This window comes from Phalacrocorax aristotelis, chromosome 1 (genome assembly GCF_949628215.1).
Source record: "Phalacrocorax aristotelis chromosome 1, bGulAri2.1, whole genome shotgun sequence".
Lineage (NCBI taxonomy): Eukaryota > Metazoa > Chordata > Aves > Suliformes > Phalacrocoracidae > Phalacrocorax > Phalacrocorax aristotelis.
This window is the reverse complement of record NC_134276.1, coordinates 607,371-628,563: the sequence shown is the minus strand read 5'-3', so window position 1 is coordinate 628,563 and position 21,193 is coordinate 607,371. Positions and strand designations below refer to the sequence as shown.

Genomic DNA, 21,193 nt, shown 5'->3' with positions numbered 1-21,193 from the left:
TCAGAGTGAGATGTTATCTCTTGTGGTCTGACCGCATTCGGTTCAGCACAAAGACTGACCTTTCTCTGCCTTTGCTCCCTCCCCGTCTGTCCCCCCTCCCCTCTCCTCTCTGAGCAGGGACCAGCATGGCCAGGGCTGCTCCTGCCGCTGCTGCGGGAGCAGCCAGCCCCGTTGCCAGGGCTGACCTCCAGGTCTCCATCCCGCATCTTGCTCTTCCTCAGGCAGGAGCGCCCTGGCTCCAGGCTCTTGTCCTGCCTGCGCGGCTGAGCAGCTCTCAGGCATCTCCCAAAGGGCTGAGCACCAAATATCCCAAAACCCTGGCTATTTAAACGTTGGGGGCTGAACTAGGGGAGGCTAAATCATGCGCTCTCTTTACTCATTATCTGCTGCTGTGCACAGCCCAGACAGTGACCCCGGGGCCGGTCCACTGTGGCTTTTCCTTGGCTGATGTGATAGAGATGCATGAGGGCAGCTGCATAGAGGTTTCTTGGCTCTCAGGAGCCTCTCCTCCCAACACCGTTGTAGCTGGGGTGTGTCTGGGGGTCTCGCAGTAGGGCTTTTATTCCAAGACACTATTATTTCCAGACCCCCGGACCATCTGCCCGTGAGATGTCATCTTCCAATAGGACTGGGTCCAGTGCCCTGGCCTTCGTCCTCACCGGGATTCCTGGTCTGCCGATGAGCAGCTACTGGGTGGCGTTGCCTCTCTGCTGCCTGTATCTCCTCATGCTCCTGGGGAACTGCACCTTAATCTGGATGATAAAGACAGAGAACAGCCTCCATACACCAATGTACTATTTCCTCTCCATGCTGGCCGTGGCAGACCTGGGCTTGTCTCTCTCTACCCTGCCCACCATGCTGGCCGTTTTCTGGTTTGAGTCCACCTCCCTCTGTTTTGAGGCGTGCATCGTTCAGATGTACTTCATCCACTCCTTCTCTACCATTGAGTCTGGGGTCCTGGTGGCCATGGCCTTTGACCGCTTTTTTGCTATTTGCTACCCTTTGCAATATGCCTCTGTCCTGATGAGTTCCCTGATAATGAAGGTGGCGGGGGCGATCTTCATGCGGGGCATCTGTGTGGTACTACCTGTTGCCATCCTTATTAAGAAGATGCCTTTCTGCGGGTCCCATGTCCTGTCTCACTCCTTCTGTCTGCACCAGGACATGCTGAGGCTGGTTTGTGGGGATATCAGGGTCAGCAGCTTGTATGGGCTCATTGCGGTGATACTCACCAAGGGCCTGGACTCCCTGACCATCCTCCTGTCCTACGTGATGATCATCAGAGCCATCTTGAACATCGCCTCCCACGAAGCACGAGCCAAAGCCTTTAGCACATGCATCTCCCACCTCTGTGCTGTCCTGATCTTCTACATCCCGCTCATTGGCTTGTCCATCATCCACAGGTTTGGGAAGCACCTGCCCCCCCTCACTCACATGGTCCTGGCTGACGCCTATCTCCTGGTGCCTCCTGTCCTGAACCCACTCGTGTACAGCTGGAAAACCAAGCAGATCCGCAGGCGGATCCTCATCCTGCTCTGTCGGAGAGGGTCCCAGCAGCAAGTTTAGTCCCAGAGCAGCAATGACCCAAAGCCAGTCTCCTCCTTCCCTTCCTCTTCAGACTGGTTGTTCATGGGCAACGTCTTCTCCCAGGGGAAGTCAGTCATGACAGAAGAAACCTGTCACCTCTTCTGCGATACAGCTCTTTCCCTCTCCGTGGAGGGATGGATTATGGCAATTCACATTATTCCACCTCCCATTTCGGGATGCCCCATTTCTCAGAAAGTCTGCAAGAGGGCAGGGCTGGTGTGGCGGTGTGAAGCCGCTGAACCCCCTGCAGGTGGGAGAGAGGGGACTGCTGAGAGCAGGCTTCCGTCAAGGGATTCACTGCTAACAGCGGTCTCTGAAGAAGTACAGTGTTGCCAGACTTGTGCTTTTCATTACAATATCCCTGTATTGGTGCGTTATATGAAGCTGTCGGTTCCCAGGGTTTTGTGATCAGACGAGACTCCTCAGCTTTCGTTATACAAATAATTCGATTCTTTATGGTTATGGGGGATAGACAGACACTAATGGCCTATGGGCTGTAACCTAAGGCTCAAAATGAGAAAATCGAGTCCAACCTCATTGCAGGGTCTGCAAGGGGAGTGTGTTGTTTCTACTGTCTCATGATACCACCTTCTCTGCCCATAACTCTTTTGGGAACATGTTGGAAATCTCTCCCCACCTCCCAGGTTACGATCCAAATGAGGGTAGGCAGGTCTGGTCTGGCAGCGTGGGTGCAACCCACGCGCACCCCGCGAGATGTGGTGCTGCGTGCGTATTGCCGCGGTTCCTCAGGGATGCATGTGATGCCAAAGCGATGTGTTTCGTGCCCCTTTCGGAGCATCAGGCTGTCATTATGGAGCCTCCGCCCTGTCCCAAGGCAATCTACCTCCTGATTAACCACCCTTGTCATTGTGTAAAATAATCCCCATACAAGCCAAATCCCTGTGGCTTTGTCGTGTCTGCAGGGTCATACCAAACCATTTGCTCCTTTCTGCCCCCACGTCAGTGCCTTCAGTCTTCCTCATGGGCTGCCCTCCTCCTCCTCCTCCTCTGGGCTAACTCAGGCCAGCTTTTACCTCATCCCAGCAGCCGAGCGGCCAGGAAGGAGGGAGCAGGGTGAAAAGGAGGAGCAAGGGGAGCCGTGACCTTGCAGGTGGGAGCGCAGCAGCCCCAGCTCATGTGTGTGCGGCAGTGCCGCGGTGAGCAGCGCTGCCGCTGGGGAGGGGGGAAAGCAGAGGAAACCACCCGTTTCAGTGCAGGCACTTGGCAGGGTCGGTGTCCAGCCATGCAAAGAGCTACAGGGTCAGGGATCAGAACTGGAGCTTGGGATGCCCTGGCCACGTTACCAGGTCCCAGTGAAGTGGGAGATGCTGTGCACTGCAGGGATGCGCTGGAAGGCTTTAGTAGTGAGAAAAAAATTGGGTGTTTCCCTTTTGTTTTTTTATTTGTTTCCCACCCATGCCCTGCAGTTCCAAAAGCTGCTTTAGTAAATGTACCGAGAGCTTCTCCCAGCTGTCCTGGGTGCTGCTTTGGAAAATCCAAATGACAAGAATCAGTGCTGTGAAAGGGAGTTAGATCCTTTTTTTTTTTTTGGCAAGCAGGAGAGAGTTACGGGAAAATTGTACCTGGGTTTTTCTTTTTCATCAGGGGAAGGAAATGCTCCGTCTCTTCCACAGTCTCTCAGTTACTGTCACTGGGAGGTGCCAAGTAGTAAAACCAGCGAGAACATACGGGTGCTGCTGTGTATGCTACAAAGCATCATGTCAGTCAGATGCTGGGAAGAAACTGGTGTCTGCAGGAGGAAAAACGTACTCCATGCAGAAATAAAGGTGGATGCAAGGCAAATGTGAGTGCTTAGATGCAGACTCTGGGCCTCATGGCTGGGAAGCTGCCAGAATTCTCTCCTGTATTTTTCCAAGGGTCTGTAAAGTAGATGTGCGTGCCCATTTGTGCCTGCTGAAAATGTCAAGCTGCTCTGATCTGCCAACAAGAGGTCAGAAGCTGGGAACCTACCCACGGAGAGCTGAGTACTCAGCAGTGTTACGCTGTGCAATGACCACGGGTATGTTTTTGGGCGAGTCCACGAAGAAGCAGTTTATCTTGTGCTTGAACGTTTTGCTAAATCCAGTGTGTCAGGCTGGGCAAGCCATGGGGAAGAGCAGACGTTGCTGTAATCTGCGTGTGGACAGCAGAAAGCAGCTCCCGGAGGTACAGAGCAGTTCCCTTGGAGGTTAATGCGGCTGATGCGTGTCAGCTGCAGGCAAATCTGGTGGCTGTTTTCACGGAATCATAGAATCATTTAGGTTGGAAAGGACCTTTAAGACCTTCAAGTCCAATGGTTACCCTAACACCGCCAAGCCCACCACTAAACCGTGCCCCAAGTCCCACGTCTACACGTTTTGAACCCCCCCAGGGACGGTGACTCCCCCACCTCTCTGGGCAGCCTGTGCCAGGGCCTGACCCCTCTGGCAGGGAAGGCATTTTCCCTCACACCCAGCCTAAACCTCCCCTGACGCAGCTTGAGGCCGTTCCCTCTCGTCCTGTCACTGGTGACTTGGGAGCAGAGACCAGCCCCCCCCTCACTCCAGCCCCTCTCAGCCAGCTGCAGAGAGCGAGAAGGGCTCCCCTCAGCCCCCTCTTCTCCAGGCTAAACCCCCCCAGTTCCCCCAGCCGCCCCCCAGCACACTTGTGCTCCAGACCCTGCCCCAGCCCCGCTGCCCTTCTCTGGACACGCTCCAGCCCCTCCAGGGCCTTCTTGTCCCGAGGGGCCCAAACCTGAGCCCAGCATTCGAGGTGGGGCCTCCCCAGGGCCGAGCACAGGGGCCCCATCCCTGCCCGGCTCCTGCTGGCCACACCAGGGCTGACACAATTTTGGACCAACTGCCTCACAGGCAAAATCCAACAACCGGGTTAAACTGCGAGCGTGTCACTCATTTCAGCCAAGCAGTGCCGACTGACCCAGCCCCAGACAGCCCCTTCCAGGGACAGACACGATACGACAGTTTGTCCATCTGAAGCTAACGGGGCTTCCCAGCCCTCTTGGAGGTGGCCTCTCACTCAGGAATGGAGCGCAGCTAATTCAGTGCATCCTGAAAGGTCTGTGTGATGCTGAGTAATGAAACTCTCAGTAATTCTGGTTTCCATTTATCCTAAAGACATCTCACTCACTTTACTGAGTAACGTGGCCGGGTACCTTGCCGTGTGTTGATTCAGGTTTGCAATATGAAATGTGCTACCTTGAGGCTTGCGTGCGTTCACCATACCTGCAGCTCCCAAACCCAGCTATTCTCCAGCTGCCTCTGAGTCACAGCAATTTGCCAGCTTCATTTAATAATTGACAGGACCACGCGTCTTCCCAAAGTTTGCTGTTTGCTTTTCTGTGTTTGACTTTCCACTGACGGCGCCAAAAGCAATAATGTACATACCAATTTTTCTACAAGTGCTTTCCACCTGTCGATCTCTTTCTCTTATCTGCGTTTGCTCAGCCCTGTTCCTACATACTACATCTGCCATCAGAAAATTCCCTTTTGCCAGCAAACAGTGTAAGTTGTCGGCTTTTACTTCACACCGGCAGCTTCACAGCCTGGTAAGTACAGTGGCTCTGATGTTGCTACACAGGGATGTGGAAATAAATGACGTCCAGACGCTGCCTCGCTCGCTTCTTGTTCTGGTCAACGTTTGCGGTTTGCACCAATCTCATATCTTAGTTGGGTGTGCAGCCTTCGTACTGAAATAGCTAACCATGCACAGCCCTTGCAGTGGGTTCAGCTGGTTTTGTATTAACAGATTTCGCCGGGGTTTTCTTCCAAGAAAGGGGGAAGGGTCTCTGCAGCAGCACAGCTTTCTTACTGGTAAAACCTCATCCGCTCTGCAAGACATAAAAACTGGGCCCTATCTGTAAAGTCAAAGGGGTCTGTAGGCAAGCTCCAACACTGGCTCAGGTCTGGGGTACTCTGCTGTGTACCACTGAGGTAGTTGGGGGATTTTTATTATTTTTTAGTAGCAACCATCCAATTCCTCTGCTTATGCATCATGGGATTTCACCAGTATGAGGTCCTGTTAAGGTTCAGGGAACTTCGTAGTAAGTCAGTATGAATGGGGTGATGCCAAGGAGGGTTACGTGTTCATTGGGAAAGTTTGTTTTGTCTTTGGAATTGGGCATGGACTAGTGTTCTGACCTAGTTTAAGACCACAAATGCCTCTGTTTATATCTCCATACCATATGTTTGCACAATGGTGGACAGAGCGGATTTAACTCCAATTCCCTACATTAATCTCAACCTTGAGAATGAAGTAGATCGTGGTTGGGGCCAAAATGAATTGGATGTTTTACGTACACAAACTGGGACACCATAAAAGGGCATATGGCTTTGCAAAGTGCTGAGGGGTAATTACAAAAATCCAGCTTCAGAGTTTCTCTAGATTCATCTCTGCATTCAGTGTCCCAAATCTGGGACTACGTGTGGGCCCACGGTCCAAGCTCCCACGACAGTCAGAGGTGGTGAGCCAATGCAGTCCATAGAGCACCTCTCTAAGGTGAGCTGAGGTGCTCTGACAAGGAAACTTCAAACTAAATCCCACCCCCAAAACCACATCCTAGATAACAAACATCTTAAATTTCACCTGGCAGGTGTGACCCATTGGAGGTGTTTATAGCTCTGTAGGTCATGCATGGATAAACCCTCAGCTTTTGACCCACAAGTGTCCTTCAAGAAGCTCAGGTTTGTCAGTCAGCTGGTGAGCTATGCTGGGTGGGTTTAGGATTCACAGAATAACCCAAACCTTCAGCTGTGGGAGAAATGAGGGCTCATGGCTGCTGAGGGTGACCTCGCTGGGTAATGCAGGGACCCAGCCAGCCCATGCCGGCAAACTGCTGCCCACTGTCACCACAGGATGGCTCTCCCGTGTCCTCGTCCTCCTCTTGGCACCTTGGTTAAGCACAGTGAACCTGGCCCTACCGTGGTGTCTCTTGCAGAGAGGGAGAGTTTATTCAGCCTCATTTAGAAACCTGGGAACACACTTCTGTGTGAGGGATGGACCAGATGACCTCTTCAAGTCCCTTTTGACCAAATTATCTATGATTTCTAGGATTAGCACAGGATGGAGTGCATAAAACTGTAGCGTCATGGTCTGACGGTCCTTAGGGTGCCTGGTTAGGTGCCCTAAGAATAGAAACTCTGCTTCTATTGCAGGGTACTGCATTACTGACTCTGGTCTGCAGCATCCAGAAACTATTGCCCAGCAACAGCAGCATCCTTAATCATCAGGTATCCATCCTGATGAGCACCAGTGACATTTCTGTCCAGCCTCTGTGCTCTAATCTCCTTCCACTCGCTAGAAACTCTACGTCCTCTCTATTGCAAAGGTGAAGAGAAGCTTCCATGCACCCAGATATATTTTGCATTTTATGCAAGTCCTCACAGATCCAGTCCTACCTTTGCTGATCCCGCCAGCCATGCCAAGCCCGATTTGGCCTGATTCCATGGAAACTGCCTGCTGCACTCCCCACACCTTCTTCCTCAATGAGGTTAGTTTGGCTGTGTGTCCCTGTCGGAGTGCTCTTCTGGGAATTAATCAGACTAATGACCTTGGAGAAATACCTCAACCCTTCTAACCTTTTCAATGGAGAAAGTAGGAGCAGTGACTTTATCCAGAGATACCTGCATTGTCATCGCAGGCTCTGACTTGGCTAAATACCCTTTTAAAAACCTGGGGGCAGCGATGATGTCCTCCCTAGGCATAAAGGCCACAACCTGTGGGACCTGAGTACAGCACCCTGTGGCTGGCCCTACAGTCCTCATGGTGTCTCATCTTCTGACCCCTGTGGTGATGCTGGACATCCCGGGAGAAGCGCCTCAGAGCCCTGAAACCAGCAGGTCAGTCTTCCCTGACTCCCCCCTTCCTCGTCTGCTGCAGGGAGCGGTGCTTGTGCCCAGGCTGGGGAAACACCTCTGTACGGCCAGGTGAATGCCAGCAGGAACGCCAGGCAGCTCTGCAGACCTGTAAACCAGCCTGTCCAAAGAGCCATTGGTCACAGAATCGCTTCTCAAAGGAACTGGAAGATTTATGAATGCAAATTCTGATGGAAAATTTCCCTGCAGCCCTTTGGATTGCATCTCTGGTTGTGCTGGTATTTCTCCTTTGGCTGGTGTGTTCTGCTGGCTCTTTGAGGGACCGTTTGAAACATACAACCAGCCTGTGAAACAAACAAACAAAAGGTTGTACGTGCCTGAGGGCCTGACTTCGCTCAGCGGCAGAGTTACTCATATGTCAGTTATGAAATCCTCTTGATTCTTCCCCCGGTCCCTTTTGAAAGCAGAGTCATCTGATAACATTTTCTCAAGCGCCAGATTGAATTTCGCCTGGTTTGATGATGTCACAGTGATTTATTTTGAAGAAACGACTGAGATTAGCAACGTAACGTTGTTACTGCCTCTCCTCACATCTCTGCTCTCATTTCCTTGCTGCTGTTACTGAGATGCGTGTGGCGATAGCTTCTTAAAATCACGATGTAAATCCAAGTGCTGCTCTGCTTTTTTTGAGAGAGGGTGTCAACCCATGTCACCAGGCACAGCCTCCTCATCAGCACAGACACCAGGACGCAGGAGATGGCTGGTGTGAATATTTGACTTCTATACATGCATATTTTATATATACATGCATATATATCTCGAGGCATAGCCCAGCGCCCCGGTCTGTAACACACAGACGTTATAGCGGACTGATAAAGGTGAATGGACGCATTTGGCCTTATCAGAATGAAACTACTTCATCCTAGAGAATACAAAGTTATGTTGATGAGATCAAAACCCAAGGTCTTTTAGACCTTTTCAAAATGAAATTCTGGAATTCTGATTGCTTTAAACCTTGTGAGGTGGGGTGAAGACACATGTGAAATTCCTGCACTGTGCACTGTGATCCTGCCACCCTGCTCCAGGTGGGGTCAGGCAACCTGGAAACCCTTTGTTTGGTTAATTAATGGGCACCATTCTTCTTTTTCCTTCTGCAGAGCAGACCACAGCTGTCCCTGCCCCCAGCAAGCACCTGGACCCATTTTATCCCATTTTAGGCACTTGGGGATGCACCTAGACATGAAGTGTGCCTTCCACACATGCTTTTTGTTGTTGTTTTTGGCAAAACACTGGTCTCTCTACAGCTAACGCTGTGCCTTCTCCTTCTGCTGGCCTTTCCTGGCAAAGCTGTGCTGCGGGTGGCAAGCAGAGGAGATGGAAACCATGCTGGCAAGGGATGATGCTTGTTCAACAGCCACGGCATGCACCGCTGGCTTTGGGGGACAGGCACGGCTCACACTGAGATCACACACCGACAGCGAGTTTCGCAGCTTTGCCTCGACATCCCTTCCCCATCAGAGCAAATCTATGGCATCCCGGGTGTTATTCACAGCCTCCAGACAACGTTATCCTGCTGGTGGAGGTTTGGGACATGCTGTACAAGGTGCTGCTTTGAGTCTGTATTTTAGCAAATTACATGCAGGTCGTGTTGACCTATGCTCACCTCTCAGTTGCCTCTGAATCACCTCTATCTACCAGCTTTGCTTAATATGGGAAAATGAAATACAGGGCTTTGCAATGTTTGCAGATTTCTCTGGGATTGTTTGATTTTCCACCCCGCACACTAAAAGCAGAGAGTCTGCTGCCTTTGCGACAGGACTCCTTGTCCTTTCTGCATTTTCTCAATCCCCCCCATTGTATTTTTACCTGATGTACCAAGTCAGGCATTAAATATGTCAATGTTTGTCCATACAAAAGCTCGTTCACTTCTGCGGGATGGAGCGCCAGTGACCGAGGATCTCCCGTGTGTCACTCATGGCAGCACGGGAAACTGGCTGACACCACCTCACTTTACCCAGGGTTTTTGTCATGATTTCAGTTAAAGACACTGTTTTTCTGCTGACAGGGTCCAGGTGGCTTGGCCTCTGAACCAGCTGCAGTTGTACCAGTTTAAAAGTGCTCCATGTAGGTGTAACTGCTCTGCTACCTGCAGAAAACCGTGCTGGAGTGGCACTGTCTGCCTCCGTAATTTCTTCCAAGCTCTGTGTTGAGGTCACCGTGCTGTTCATAAGGTGGTGACGTCAAAGTGGACCAGCTTTAGAACAGATAATAGAGCTGGAGGCTGTGGTGCTCTGGCAGAAGACTGATTTCTATTAGCAACAACTCAATGTGGGTTTTCACTTGAAAAAAATACACGAGCAGCAAGGTGATGAGCACTAAATACAGAAATGCATCTGTATGACAGAACCTGGGAGAGTTTGGGAGGGTTTTACCCGCAGCTACTGCACGGTGCCTTCCTGGCACGGTGGCAGCACAGGAGCAGAGCCAGCGAGGGTTTCTGCAGTTTTGGAAGAGTCCCAGAAGCCCTGCACAGAAACGCGTGAGTCGAGGCACATGTGGGCTTCACCACCTCTTGATCCTGCCCTTCACAGTTCAGACTACAGAGTCTTGCAGCCAGCTTAGATACCTCAGAGAGAGCACAGGAGACCCGCTGCTGACATCAGGCACAGCAGCGAGGGGATGGGCAGAAGGGAGGGGCCTCCTGTGCCCCTCCAAAGCTGTTACAACTTCCAGAGCTGGAGTGGTGACATTCACAGAGGTGTCTGCAGCAAACCTTGTTTCCAGGTCCAGACCATGATCCAGGGGATTCATCTCTCCTCCCCTCTTCCATGCACACGTACAGCTGCCCCGGACCCGAGTCCTGCCTCACCTAAGTCCCTCATGCACCTGCTGCGACCCCAAACTGGAGCCTGACCGAAGCCTCCCTTCTCCAGCTTCCCTTCTCCATCCTTCTCCAGGACTTACAGACACGGTTTAGTAGTGGACTTGGTAGTGTTAACAGTTGGACTCGATGATCTTAAGGGTGTTTTCCAACCCAGATGATTCTGTGACTCTGTGCTTCTGTGGCTTCCCACCATGATCAAAGCCTGGCCCATGGCATGCTTCTCCAGCATCTCCCCACACCTCTCAGGCCAGGGCTGTAGTCCCAACCGGCTCCACCACCCTCAACCACAACCCTGCACACACGCGGCCCGGCAGGAGGAACCTCCCCCGGGTGGTTCGCTGGTGCTGCAGGCTCATCCCTGGAGCTCAGCAGGGGAGGGATTCCCCTTAAGCCTGGGGCCCAAGGGAGATCCCAAAGCAGGACGGCTGCCCGGCCCCAGGGTTGCACGGTCCTCCAGGGAACCTGTCATCAGGAGAGCTGCTCCCTGTCCCGGTCCTGCCAAGCTCTTTTCCTCACTGCTATTTTTGAGCCTCAGTAGATGGCCGACTTGGAAGAGCTTTGTGTCACTCCTGGTGACGCCAGAGCTGCTGGTGCCAAAGCAGTCAGCTGCTCCTCTGGAAGCAAGCGGGAAGGACAGCCTGCCAAGGAGAAGACATTCCTTCTGGGCTGCAATCTCTCCTTCCAGGCAACCGGGATATTTTTGTCCAGCTCAACACAGCTGCTGCAGCCAAAGAAAACTGCATATGATCAAAGAGCCTTTTTTTAAACTTTCTGAAGCAGAGGAGGATGGGCAACATGCCTGCCTTCCTCCCCTGCCCTGGATCTGCAAAGTCTGGAGCAATCCTGAGGGATGCTGCTGGGCTGGTGGGAGGTGAAACCTCCACAGCAGCAACCTCTGAGCGTCACCTTTCGGTTCAGACCTGTGCGTGGACACACAGACAGCGGAATTCCTCACTAGGAGAAAAGAAGGAAGCCAGAACTGGCGCCAGTGTGGTAACTTCAGATAGCAATGGTGGTCCTGTTCTCCTGGATCTTCCTAAACCCTTTCCTCTTCTTTATTTCTCTGTCTCCAATAAGCATTACCTTCCTAAATGTTAGGATCTTGCTCATTTTGAACAGGGTCTTGTAAAGGCTCTTGCATGGGAGGACCAAGCCTCCCCACCCTTCCCTTCCCTCCTCCTCATCCCTTCTCACACTCCTATCAGTACTCACACACTGAACTCTGGCCTGTACAGTAAATATGATTAGGACTGGATTGGGTTCAAATTATAAACGTTTCCAGCAAACAGTCTGATGTGTGCCAAGTGGTGGCTGTGTCCCCCCTTAGCTGTGGTGGCTGTGTCCCCCCTTAGCTGTGGCGCTGGGAAAACAGGGGTTTTTTTTTTGAGATGGGAAAAAAAATAGATGGACAGATCCTCACACCCCTCCGTATATACGTGCCATACCTACGCTTCTGGGAAAAGGGATTAAAGGGATTAAGCAGAAAGCCAGTGAGAACGACTCGGGGGGAGCGCAGTGTGAAAACATCGCTGCAGGAAGCCTGATGCAGGTGGGTGAGCCTTGAGACACAAGTCAGAGGGAATCATAAGATTTCGTGTGTATCTGGTACAGGCTTAAATTATCTGACACTACAATAGGTATGGGGGTGATTCAGGCAAGAGCAGCGCTGGGCATTTTACAGCGGCTGGAAGCCTGATCCCTTTTTCTCATTCATCTGCAGGTCTGCTGGATAAACCTGAGCAGACAGTTTCATCTCCCAAGCTGTTCCCTCCTCCCAGCAGATGCCTCTCTGTGCTGTGCATACAACCAGGCTGCTCGGCATGCCGGCCTTGAGGGGACCGGCTTCAGGGGACCCTCAAGCGCGACGTTAATGCTAGGAATAGGTTATCATTTCCGCACATGCAAGATCGGTAACGAGGGGAGATTTTTCTCTCTGGCAGTTCCTCGGGGGGATGCTGCAGTCTGCAAACCAGATCGTTGCTTCGAGCTGCAGGGACAGGTGTGCTCGGCACAGGTTGTCTGCAGCCGCTCAGCGCAGGAGGCTGAACGAGCAGTGCTGGAAACCGCCTCATATGTAGAGTAAATGGTGGCAGAGAGTCCCAAGGGAAAGGAACTAAATGTGCCAGGGTGCATGAAAGATGAGTGTGTGCATGCAGCTGGGCTGAGTAGAGCAGGGAAAGAATGTCATTTCCACAGATGGATGAATCCAAAAAGATTCAGGCTTATACCTTTTCTGGAGAGCTGTGGAAAAACAGGTCTGGAAGGGGCCCAGAGAAGGTATCTCACCCATGTCTTTGCCCAGAGACAGGATCTGCTCAACTGAAAGTGTTACCGAGAGACAAGAGACATTCAGGAAAACCATCTGTGGCGGCGACTCCATGACCCCACCGATGCGCTCCCCTGCTTCACCGTCCACCCCCTGCCTAACCTCAGGTTTCCTTCCTGCCAGTACAGCCCCTGACACTTTGTCTTAGCCCCACAGTCTGGTTATTCCCATCTCTGCAGCACCTCTTTGCTTTGCTGCAGGACGCTTTCCTCCCCCTGCTGCCCCCAAGGTTGTCTCCCGCTTTTGCTCTGCCCCGTGGCATCTCAGCAGCTCTAACCCCGTCGCACCACGATTGGGTTCTGTGCTCGGCGTGGCCAGCTGTGACACAGCTTTCACTTTCCAGCATGAAGACATCGTTCCCTGGCTAAAATCTGTTTGCTCTGAAGACCGTAAGAAGTATTTTACTAGATCAAACTAAAGGTCCCTCCGTCCTGCCATCCTGCCTTGAAGAGTGGCTATTAATGGCCATTTAGGAAGGTAATTTACAGTTTATCCTTCCATTGGCACATGTCCCAGCATCTAGCAATCAATTTAGAGGCTTTCTGAACAGGAGGCAGCACCTCAGCCATCACATTTAATAGAAATCAATTAATCTCTCACCTATGAATTTGTCTAATACTTTTTTGAACTCATATATACTTTGGAGTCCCACTACATCCACTGGTGATAAGTCTCATAATTTCACTATAAGCGCTTTAAAAAAGTACTTTTTTATTTGTTTTAAATCTTCTGCCTGTTATTTTCAGGGTGTGTTCTCCCCCTTCTGGTTCACATAATGTAAGAAAAGATGAATAAACATTCCATGTGTATCCTCTCCTCACCATTCATTATCTTATAGACTTTTCCTTATTGCTTTATTGTTTCTTCTCAAGGCTGAAGAGTCCTTTTCTGATAATCTCCACTTCTGCAGAAGCTTCTCTGAAGTACTCAGGCTGTTCGGCTAGGTGATTGTTGTAGGTCCCTTCCAATTGATTATTCTATTCTATTCTATTCTATTCTATTCTATTCTATTCTATTCTATTCTATTCTATTCTATTCTATTCTATTCTATTCTATTCTATTCCCTGTTCCACACCTCTGAGCATGCTTGCTCCAGGACGTTTGCTATCTTCAGTAGTTCTTCCTCTGGTTTTTCATATCTGGCACACCTAGCGGTAACAAACCTCTGCCAGGACCGTTCGGACGAGTGTCATAAAGGCTCAGCGTATTCAGCCACAAGCCTGGCTGCGAGATTTAACAGCCAGGTAGGAGCAGGCAGCTGCCTTCCTTAAAAGGAATGCTTGTAAATTAATTGTTCTTTGGCACTGGGGCCACCTTGCACCAGGTGGTCCAGGATCATGCCAACAGACCTTTTAGCTCCTAAAATGAGGCAGTGACACCATGCAGACTCCTGAACCCCTGCCTGGGAGCTGCTGAAGCACCGCTTGGCTCAGGTCAGCATCACGCTGGGGACCGTGATCACAGTTTACTGGTGTCCATCATGGGCACTGCCCCAGCACAGCCTGGTCTATGGCTACAGAAGTGTCTCTCTGGTCCAGTGGCTGTGGTTGCTATAGACACCCCATACAGGAATGGGCAAACCCATCAGCTGTCCTGTGTCGTGGTTTGGCAGCTGCAGAAATAGGGGTTAACAGCAATTTCCACCTCGCAGCTGAAGTGGCAAAGATAAAGTTATTACCACGAGTCATCAAGATACAACAGGCCCCGGGGCCATTTGAGAGGATATCCACCGATGTGTCTGTGTTTGGTTTTATAATCCTTAGTTGTTTTTATTGTTCAATATATTACGATTTTAATTAAACATTTCATGTCTCACTGGTCACGGGGGGATAGCTAGAACTTCACCTCTGTTACTCCCTTGGAGAGATGCTACAAGCACTCTCGCAAAATTTATTATTATTTGCATTACAGATCCATTCTCACAATAAAAATTATGTGTATTGCCAGCACGCTGCAGCGTTGCCAGCCATAAATCACAGGGACCTATAAACATGTCACCCAATAAACTATCAGGAGAAAAATCGTGTCTGCTGGGAGGGAATCATAAATGGAAAAGGTCGTTTACTTCACACACTATTTTCGCTGGTACGCCTCGCGCTGTTTGCGTACAGGGAGCTTGGGCTCCGCGCGGCTCCCGGTTGATTGGACGGGGTCAGTCCTCGGGGCGCGTTATAAGCGCTGCCCTCCTGATGCCAGGACGCAGCTGCGGGTTCTTCCTCTGCATCGCAGCAGGGTTGTGCTGCCGGCGCAGGTCGTGAAGCCCCTGGGCCCCCGCCGCTGCACTTGGTGAGTACCCTGGGCAATTAGCAGCCTCTCCATCGTCGTACGCCTCTTTTACTGTGGTTTATGGGGCTGGACACCAACACGGGTGGGGAGGCGCATCTCCAAAGTGCTGCTCAGGGCGTCCACCCCACCCCACAGAGCCCGCTGGGCTGGACGTGCTGGAGGAAGCAGGCGGCTGTAATTTCGGGCAGCGCTGGCACCGTGGTACTGCTGGGGAAGGTCTAGCCGTGGCAGTGCTGCTTGCTGCTGTGCTGTGGGCTTTGTGCAAGAGTCAGCCGGCTCTTCCCCTGCCTGGTGGCCTGGCTCAGCTGGTGGGAATGGCATGTTCCCGTCCTTGCCTGTAAAGTCAACAGAAATTTGGATCTGTGGGTGCTGCATCCCTTTGCTCAGCCTCATCCCTTCGCTGAGTGGCCGAGCCCTTGCTTGGACGCTTGAGTTGGCAGCGATGTAGTAGTGAAAATAGCAAAATCTCCTCTTGGGAAAAAAAAACCCTGACATCTGTTCATCTCATCCTCCCTCAGCCCAGGTTCCCAAGCCCCTGCTCTCGCCTACACTGAGAAGAACTCTTAAAGCACCAGTACTTTGCTGAAGTTATTGGTGAAAATCAAAGCCAGAGGCAGGCAAGAAATCAGGAGGTGGCTTTTGAGGGCTGCAGAAAGAGGGATGGCACTGTGTCCTACATGAGGCACCTGCATTCGTGCCTGACCCCCTCCCCCAGGCAGTGTGGAGTAGCTCCTGGGGAGGAGACATGCCTTGGGTGCTGAGCAGGAGGACAGTTTTCTCTCCGTGGTAGGACGCCTTTCTAGGCTATCAGCAAACACTGCCCAGGTGCTGCCATTAGTCCTTAAACTGATGTCCTCAAACTGATGTCCTCCACTAACTGGAGGTTTGTGTCCTCGTCAGGGCTTGGCTGCAATGTGAGACGTGTAATTGCTGCCCCACGACAGCCAACTGGGAGGTGTAACATATATATGTGTGCTATATGTTAGATATACACGTATAAATGTACATAAACATAAATAAGCATGCATGCTTGTTTATATATTTTATATAGTATATGTATTTTATATATTTTTATAGCTATTATTTATAGCACACATTTCTATAGACACACACATAAAACACGGAGGGGAAAAAAACCAGCTTGGAGTGGGATCCGTATTGGTGAGGCGTAGGAGCACATAAAAAACGGGAGTAGCTCAGAGAGGAGCAGCGCTACTAAAGCCCATTTCTAAATAGCTTCATATAGCGTGGTAGGAGTTGCCAGGGTCTAACAAAGTCAGGTTTGCTCAAAGGTTTTCTTGTCAGAGGAGCATCCCTTACAGACCCCTGTGAGTTCTCTCCAGCCCGTTCTTTCCCACTGTGCTCTAACAGTCTCTCCTCTTTATCCATCTCCATATTCCTGGAAATCTCTTGACTCTCAATCTCTCTGAGGGTTCTGGATATCTGCCAGATGCTGCTGTAAGGGAGACGGAGAGAAAACCAGCCGCGCACGCAATCGCCTGGTTCGGGTTTTTTAACCCATCCTCCAGAAGAGACTGGATTGCAGGGTTCTGCGGATCAATTCTTGCCGCTCAGGTTCTGTTGCACTGGCAGAAAGGGACAGCTCTGACCTCCGGGGAGCTCCAAGCTGCCGCTTAGGGCCAGAGGTGCCTCTGGGCAGCTTGCTTTGGCCGACGCCAACCGGCGTGGATGCGGTAGGGAAAGCGCTGGCTGCCCATCCGCGGCGGTGCTGCCTCCTGCGCTGACGGGGCTGTCCTGACCAGGAGGAAATGAAATGACTTTGGGTCTTCCCCCGTCCCCATCAGTTATGTGTCGCCTTTGCCCTGGAGCAGGAAGATGTTTATCCTGGTTAAGCTTTGGGATTTATTGCCACATTAGGCTTTCAAGCAGGCTGAGAGTCTAATGGAGCAAAATCATATTAGGAACGTAATAAATATATTGTGGAAGATACATGTGTTTGTTTAAAAAATAACTATGTTACAGTAAACCCACTTGCTCATAATTCATGCGCTCTTTGACCTGCTCGTTTTGTATCCTACAGATGGTGCATTAAGACTGAAGCCACAAGTATTTATTTTTCTTTACTTAGCTCTTGTTTTGCACATTCACTGCTTTCTGCCATCCACCCAGCCAGTCATTCTGTCACAGAAGGCACAGAGAGGGCGCGGGGACCCCATCAGCCTCTCCAGCACCTCTGCTAGGGTGCATTGTCACGTGCAGTGTAGGGACCTGGGCTGTGCCGAGGTGGCTGAATCCTCCAGGAGGACCAAAACCTACGGTAAGATCACAGGCTCATAGGTTCATTGGATAATTCAGGCTGGAGAGGCTTCAGAAGACCTCTGGTCCAACATCCTGCTCAAAGCAGGGACAGCTATGAGGTCTGACAAGGCTGCTCACGGCTTTATCCGGTTGGGTCTGGACAACTTCTAAGGACGGAGACACACAGCCTCCTGGCAACCTGCTCCCATGCCTGACAGTCCTCATGGGGAAACACCTCTCATTACATCCAGTCTAAATTTCCCTTGTTTCTTATACCTGCTGTCTCTCATCTTCCCACCCTGCACTGCTGTGAAGGTTTGGCCTTCTTGATAGCCTCTGTGTAGGTAGGGGAAGGCTATTGTTGGGTCCCTGCAAAGCCTTCTCTTCTCTGGGCTGAAAAAGCCTCTTTCCTCGGTCTCTTATCCTGGGGCATTGCTCCAGCGCCCATCTATCTCAGTGGCCTGCTGGCATCTTTCCTTGGTCTCTTACCCTAAGGCATTTCTCCAACTCCCATGCACCTCAGTGGCCTTCTGCTGAACTCACCAGGGTAGACATCTGCTAGATCTCTGTAAAGGCCTCTCTCACCTCATACTCTTGATCCCTGTGTCCCACATCCCCTGTGCCCCTCCCCTCTGATTCGGACCCGGAGGCTTTCCATGGATGCCTCCCCAGTGCTTCTGAACCTGCAACTTCTTGTGCTTCGGCTTGCGTTCGCCTCTTGTTAATAGCAGCCGTGAGCACCAGACAAGTGGGGCTCTGCTCATTTATTTCCCTTCATCTGACAGTAAGGCAGATTATGAACGGAGCAACAATTTGGATGCGAGAGCCACTGAAAATCCGCCTTACCCTGGTGGCCATCTTCTGAGCTGAGAGCAGTAGCATCTAAGTGCCCAGGTCTCTATTATATTTTGCATCTGCTTCCAATGTCGATTTCTTAACTAAGAAGCCAGAACTAAACTTTCACCATTTTCATGTCCTTTGATCTCCAGTTAACATCAAAACCAAGGCAGCTGCTTAGCAGCTTAGTTTTGGTTGGGATGGCAGTAGAAAGAGCATTTGCTCACTCAATAAAGCATCTCAACCTATGGAATTTGGGGAAAAATTTAAAACAATACCACTTACTAGGAATGTTTTCACTTTAATATTAAGAAAAAATGTTTTCCTTTTTTTTTCTTTTTTAAGAAATTATTTTTTCATGTCCATCCTTTTCCTTTATTTTATAGTTTAATGGATAAGCGAAAGTATAGTCATATGTGACACTGTAGTAATTATAAGAGTGGCCTAAACTGCATGGGGGCATCTGCATAGGTTGGTGGGGAGGCGGAGGGATGTGGCGCTTGTCGTTATCCACTTCTGTACTCAATGGAGAGTCCAACTGTGTGGAGTTTTTGTTGTTGATCTGTTTTAGGTGTAAGTCATGCGAGAGCTGAGCTGGGATGGAGCATGACTCACATACCACGTGGGAATACAATGGCTCCTTCTATCAGCCTTCAGCTTTCCTCATGATGGGCATCCCAGGCCTGGAAGCCCTTCACTACTGGATCTCCATCCCTTTCTGTGCGCTGTACCTTATTGCTCTCTTGGGAAACTGCATGATCCTCTTCATCATAAAGAAGACCCAAAGTCTTCATGAGCCAATGTACTACTTCCTCTCCATGCTGGCAGTCACTGACCTGGGCTTGGTTCTATGTACGCTGCCTACTACCCTGGGCATTTTTTGGTTTAATATGCGAAGGATTGGGTTTGATGCTTGCCTCACTCAGATGTATTTCATCCACATACTGTCCTTCATTGAATCCTCTGTGCTCCTGGCAATGGCGTTTGACCGCTTCATTGCCATCTCCCATCCACTGAGACACCCATCCATACTGACCAAGACGACTGTCATAAAAATAGCTCTGGCAATTATATTGAGAGGTATGGTCTCCCTCCTTCCCATACCGTTCTTGCTCAAGAGACTAACCTATTGTGGGAAGACTGAGCTTTCTCATTCTTTTTGCTTCCATCCTGATATCATGAACCTAGCATGTACAGATATAAAAGTCAATGTCTTCTACGGTATGATTATTCTCTTATCAACAGTGGGGATGGACTTCATCTTCATTGTGCTGTCCTACATTCTGATCATTAAAACTGTCATCGGCCTTGCAACCAAGGAGGAGTGTCTCAAGGCTTTGAATACTTGTGTCTCCCACATCTGTGCTGTTCTAGTCTTCTTCATCCCAATGATCGGACTATCCATGATCCATCGTTTTGGAAAGAATGTTCCTCCCCTGGTTAACACTTTGGTGGCCTACACCTACCTTATAATCCCCCCTGCTCTCAACCCCATTATCTACAGCATAAAATCCAGCCACATCCGTGAGGCTTTGCTCAGGACACTGCGGAGGAAGAGTGGATCTGACTGGTAGCTTCCTGCACCAGTTCTGCCAGAAAGTGCTAGTGGACTAGTTTCTTGGTCAGAGCTAGTGGACTGGTTCGTTGGTGCTCCATCCAGGGTGGGTCACTGTCAGAGGAAAGAACTGCAGATCCACCTGGAGGCTGCCCCTCAGCCCAGAGCTGTGACTTTCCATGTTTTGTCCTAGCATGATGCTTTCACCCCTTCCAGCAGCCTGCGAACACCCCAAGCATTAATGCCAGTGATGTGTACAGACGGAAGCCCCTATTAGAGGGAGACAATTAAAAAAAAAGAGGGCTGCGTGACTTTCTCTTTTCAAGTCCTGTGATGGGGTGGATCAAGGAACCTCTGCAACGCATATCATGCAAAGTCTAGTCGCCAGATTATACCCTGTAAACTTCCCTCAGACTCCCTCACTGTGCGTTACAGCATAGCTAAGCCAGGCAGCAAGCTCAACAGGACAGGGCTTGGGCCAAGAGTTTGGAGCCACTCTGCATATCCCAGTCATTCATCAGTTGCTCAGCTGGAGACATCCCACAAGATGGAGCTCAGCTCCAGAGGCTGAGCACAGAGCATTCTCTGAAGATCAGGTACTGTTAAGTGGGCCCGCAGCACTCTCAGTCCTTCTAAAAAAAAGGCTCAACCTTCATCTTCATCTGCGTTTCTGCAGTGCCACAGGTATCTACAGCGATGGAAACAGTGCTGCTTTTGCATCTCTTTCTGATGCCGTTAAGTCTTACCATCTTGCCAAGGCTAATGTTCCAGGCATTGTTTTGCGTTGAATGTGATGTACGTGTGCAATATCTTCAATAAAAGACACCTATTCCATGTAAAAGGTCAAAAGACTTGTTGAAGCCATTTTTATATGTCTATGTGATGCAGAGATATTAGGTTGGAGTTGCTTAAAATCTTCAGGATTTTCTGTCGGTGAGCACAGGACTGTATGAATTAGGTGTGCATCAGGATGGTGCCTGGGGGTGCTAAAAAAAAAAAGGGGTTTTGGAAATGTAATAGGAATGGCTAAACTTCCTGACACTAAGGACCACGTACTACAGTCTTCCAGGTCTGCCAGGTACTGACTGTACCCCTCAGAGGGGTGGGAGGAGGTCTCCAGGGGCAGTCTGCAGATGGGAGGTGACAGTGTCTCCCAGCATGTTATTGCTCCGCTGTGGGGTGGGTCTCAGCCAGGCATGCAGGAAGGTTTCATGATCCTCCTGGTTTGCACCTTCCCACAGACAAAATAAAATGGCCCAAAATCTTTCATGCCTCCAAATTAAGGAGGTGTATTCTTGTTGATCTTAAGCCATATTTTGGCCAGTCTTGACCGTGGTGGAGAATAAGGAGGAATGGTCAGTGGTCCCCTTGGAAGGGTGAAGCAGTGGAAGGTATCGGGACAGGATTACACACCAGAACTGGCTTATTCATGCCTGCTGCTAATCAGCTCACACTTCAGACTAACTGAGGATGAGTGTCTTTTTCTAGTCTCTGGAACAGAGAAAAAAGAATAATAAGGAAACATCTCCATAAAAAAAAATGGAAAGGGAGAAGGGAAGATTCCCGAGGGGAGGATTCCCAGGCCACCGTGTGTTTTGCATTGAGCTAATTATTTTGCTGAGGATCCCAGTGGGCCCTTGCACGGGGTG

General features: G+C 50.4%; 2 protein-coding genes across 3 annotated transcripts; both read left to right on the top strand.

The window, feature by feature from the left end:
• Positions 1–590: 590 nt before the first annotated feature.
• LOC142059860 (olfactory receptor 51H1-like) lies at positions 591–5,454 on the top strand. The gene has a single exon (XM_075099122.1). It carries the CDS (start codon positions 610–612, stop codon positions 1,564–1,566), a length of 957 nt encoding a protein of 318 aa, XP_074955223.1. The 5' UTR covers positions 591–609; the 3' UTR covers positions 1,567–5,454.
• LOC142059780 (olfactory receptor 51G2-like) lies at positions 5,453–20,389 on the top strand. Of its 2 annotated transcripts, XM_075098983.1 has the most exons (3): positions 5,453–11,830; positions 12,002–14,893; positions 18,561–20,389. In XM_075098983.1, the coding sequence occupies exon 3, from the start codon at positions 18,589–18,591 to the stop codon at positions 19,561–19,563; it is 975 nt and encodes a 324-aa protein (XP_074955084.1). In that variant the 5' UTR covers positions 5,453–11,830; positions 12,002–14,893; positions 18,561–18,588; the 3' UTR covers positions 19,564–20,389. The 2 variants fall into 2 exon arrangements, with proteins under 2 accessions (XP_074955084.1, XP_074954993.1); XM_075098892.1 differs by having other exon boundaries at positions 12,002–20,383.
• Positions 20,390–21,193: the final 804 nt, after the last annotated feature.

What these genes read in the sequence shown, in the direction of transcription:
- LOC142059860 (XM_075099122.1), top strand. Translation starts at nt 610, where the DNA reads ATGTCATCTTCCAATAGGACTGGGTCCAGTGCCCTGGCCTTCGTCCTC.
- LOC142059780 (XM_075098983.1), top strand. Translation starts at nt 18,589, where the DNA reads ATGGAGCATGACTCACATACCACGTGGGAATACAATGGCTCCTTCTAT.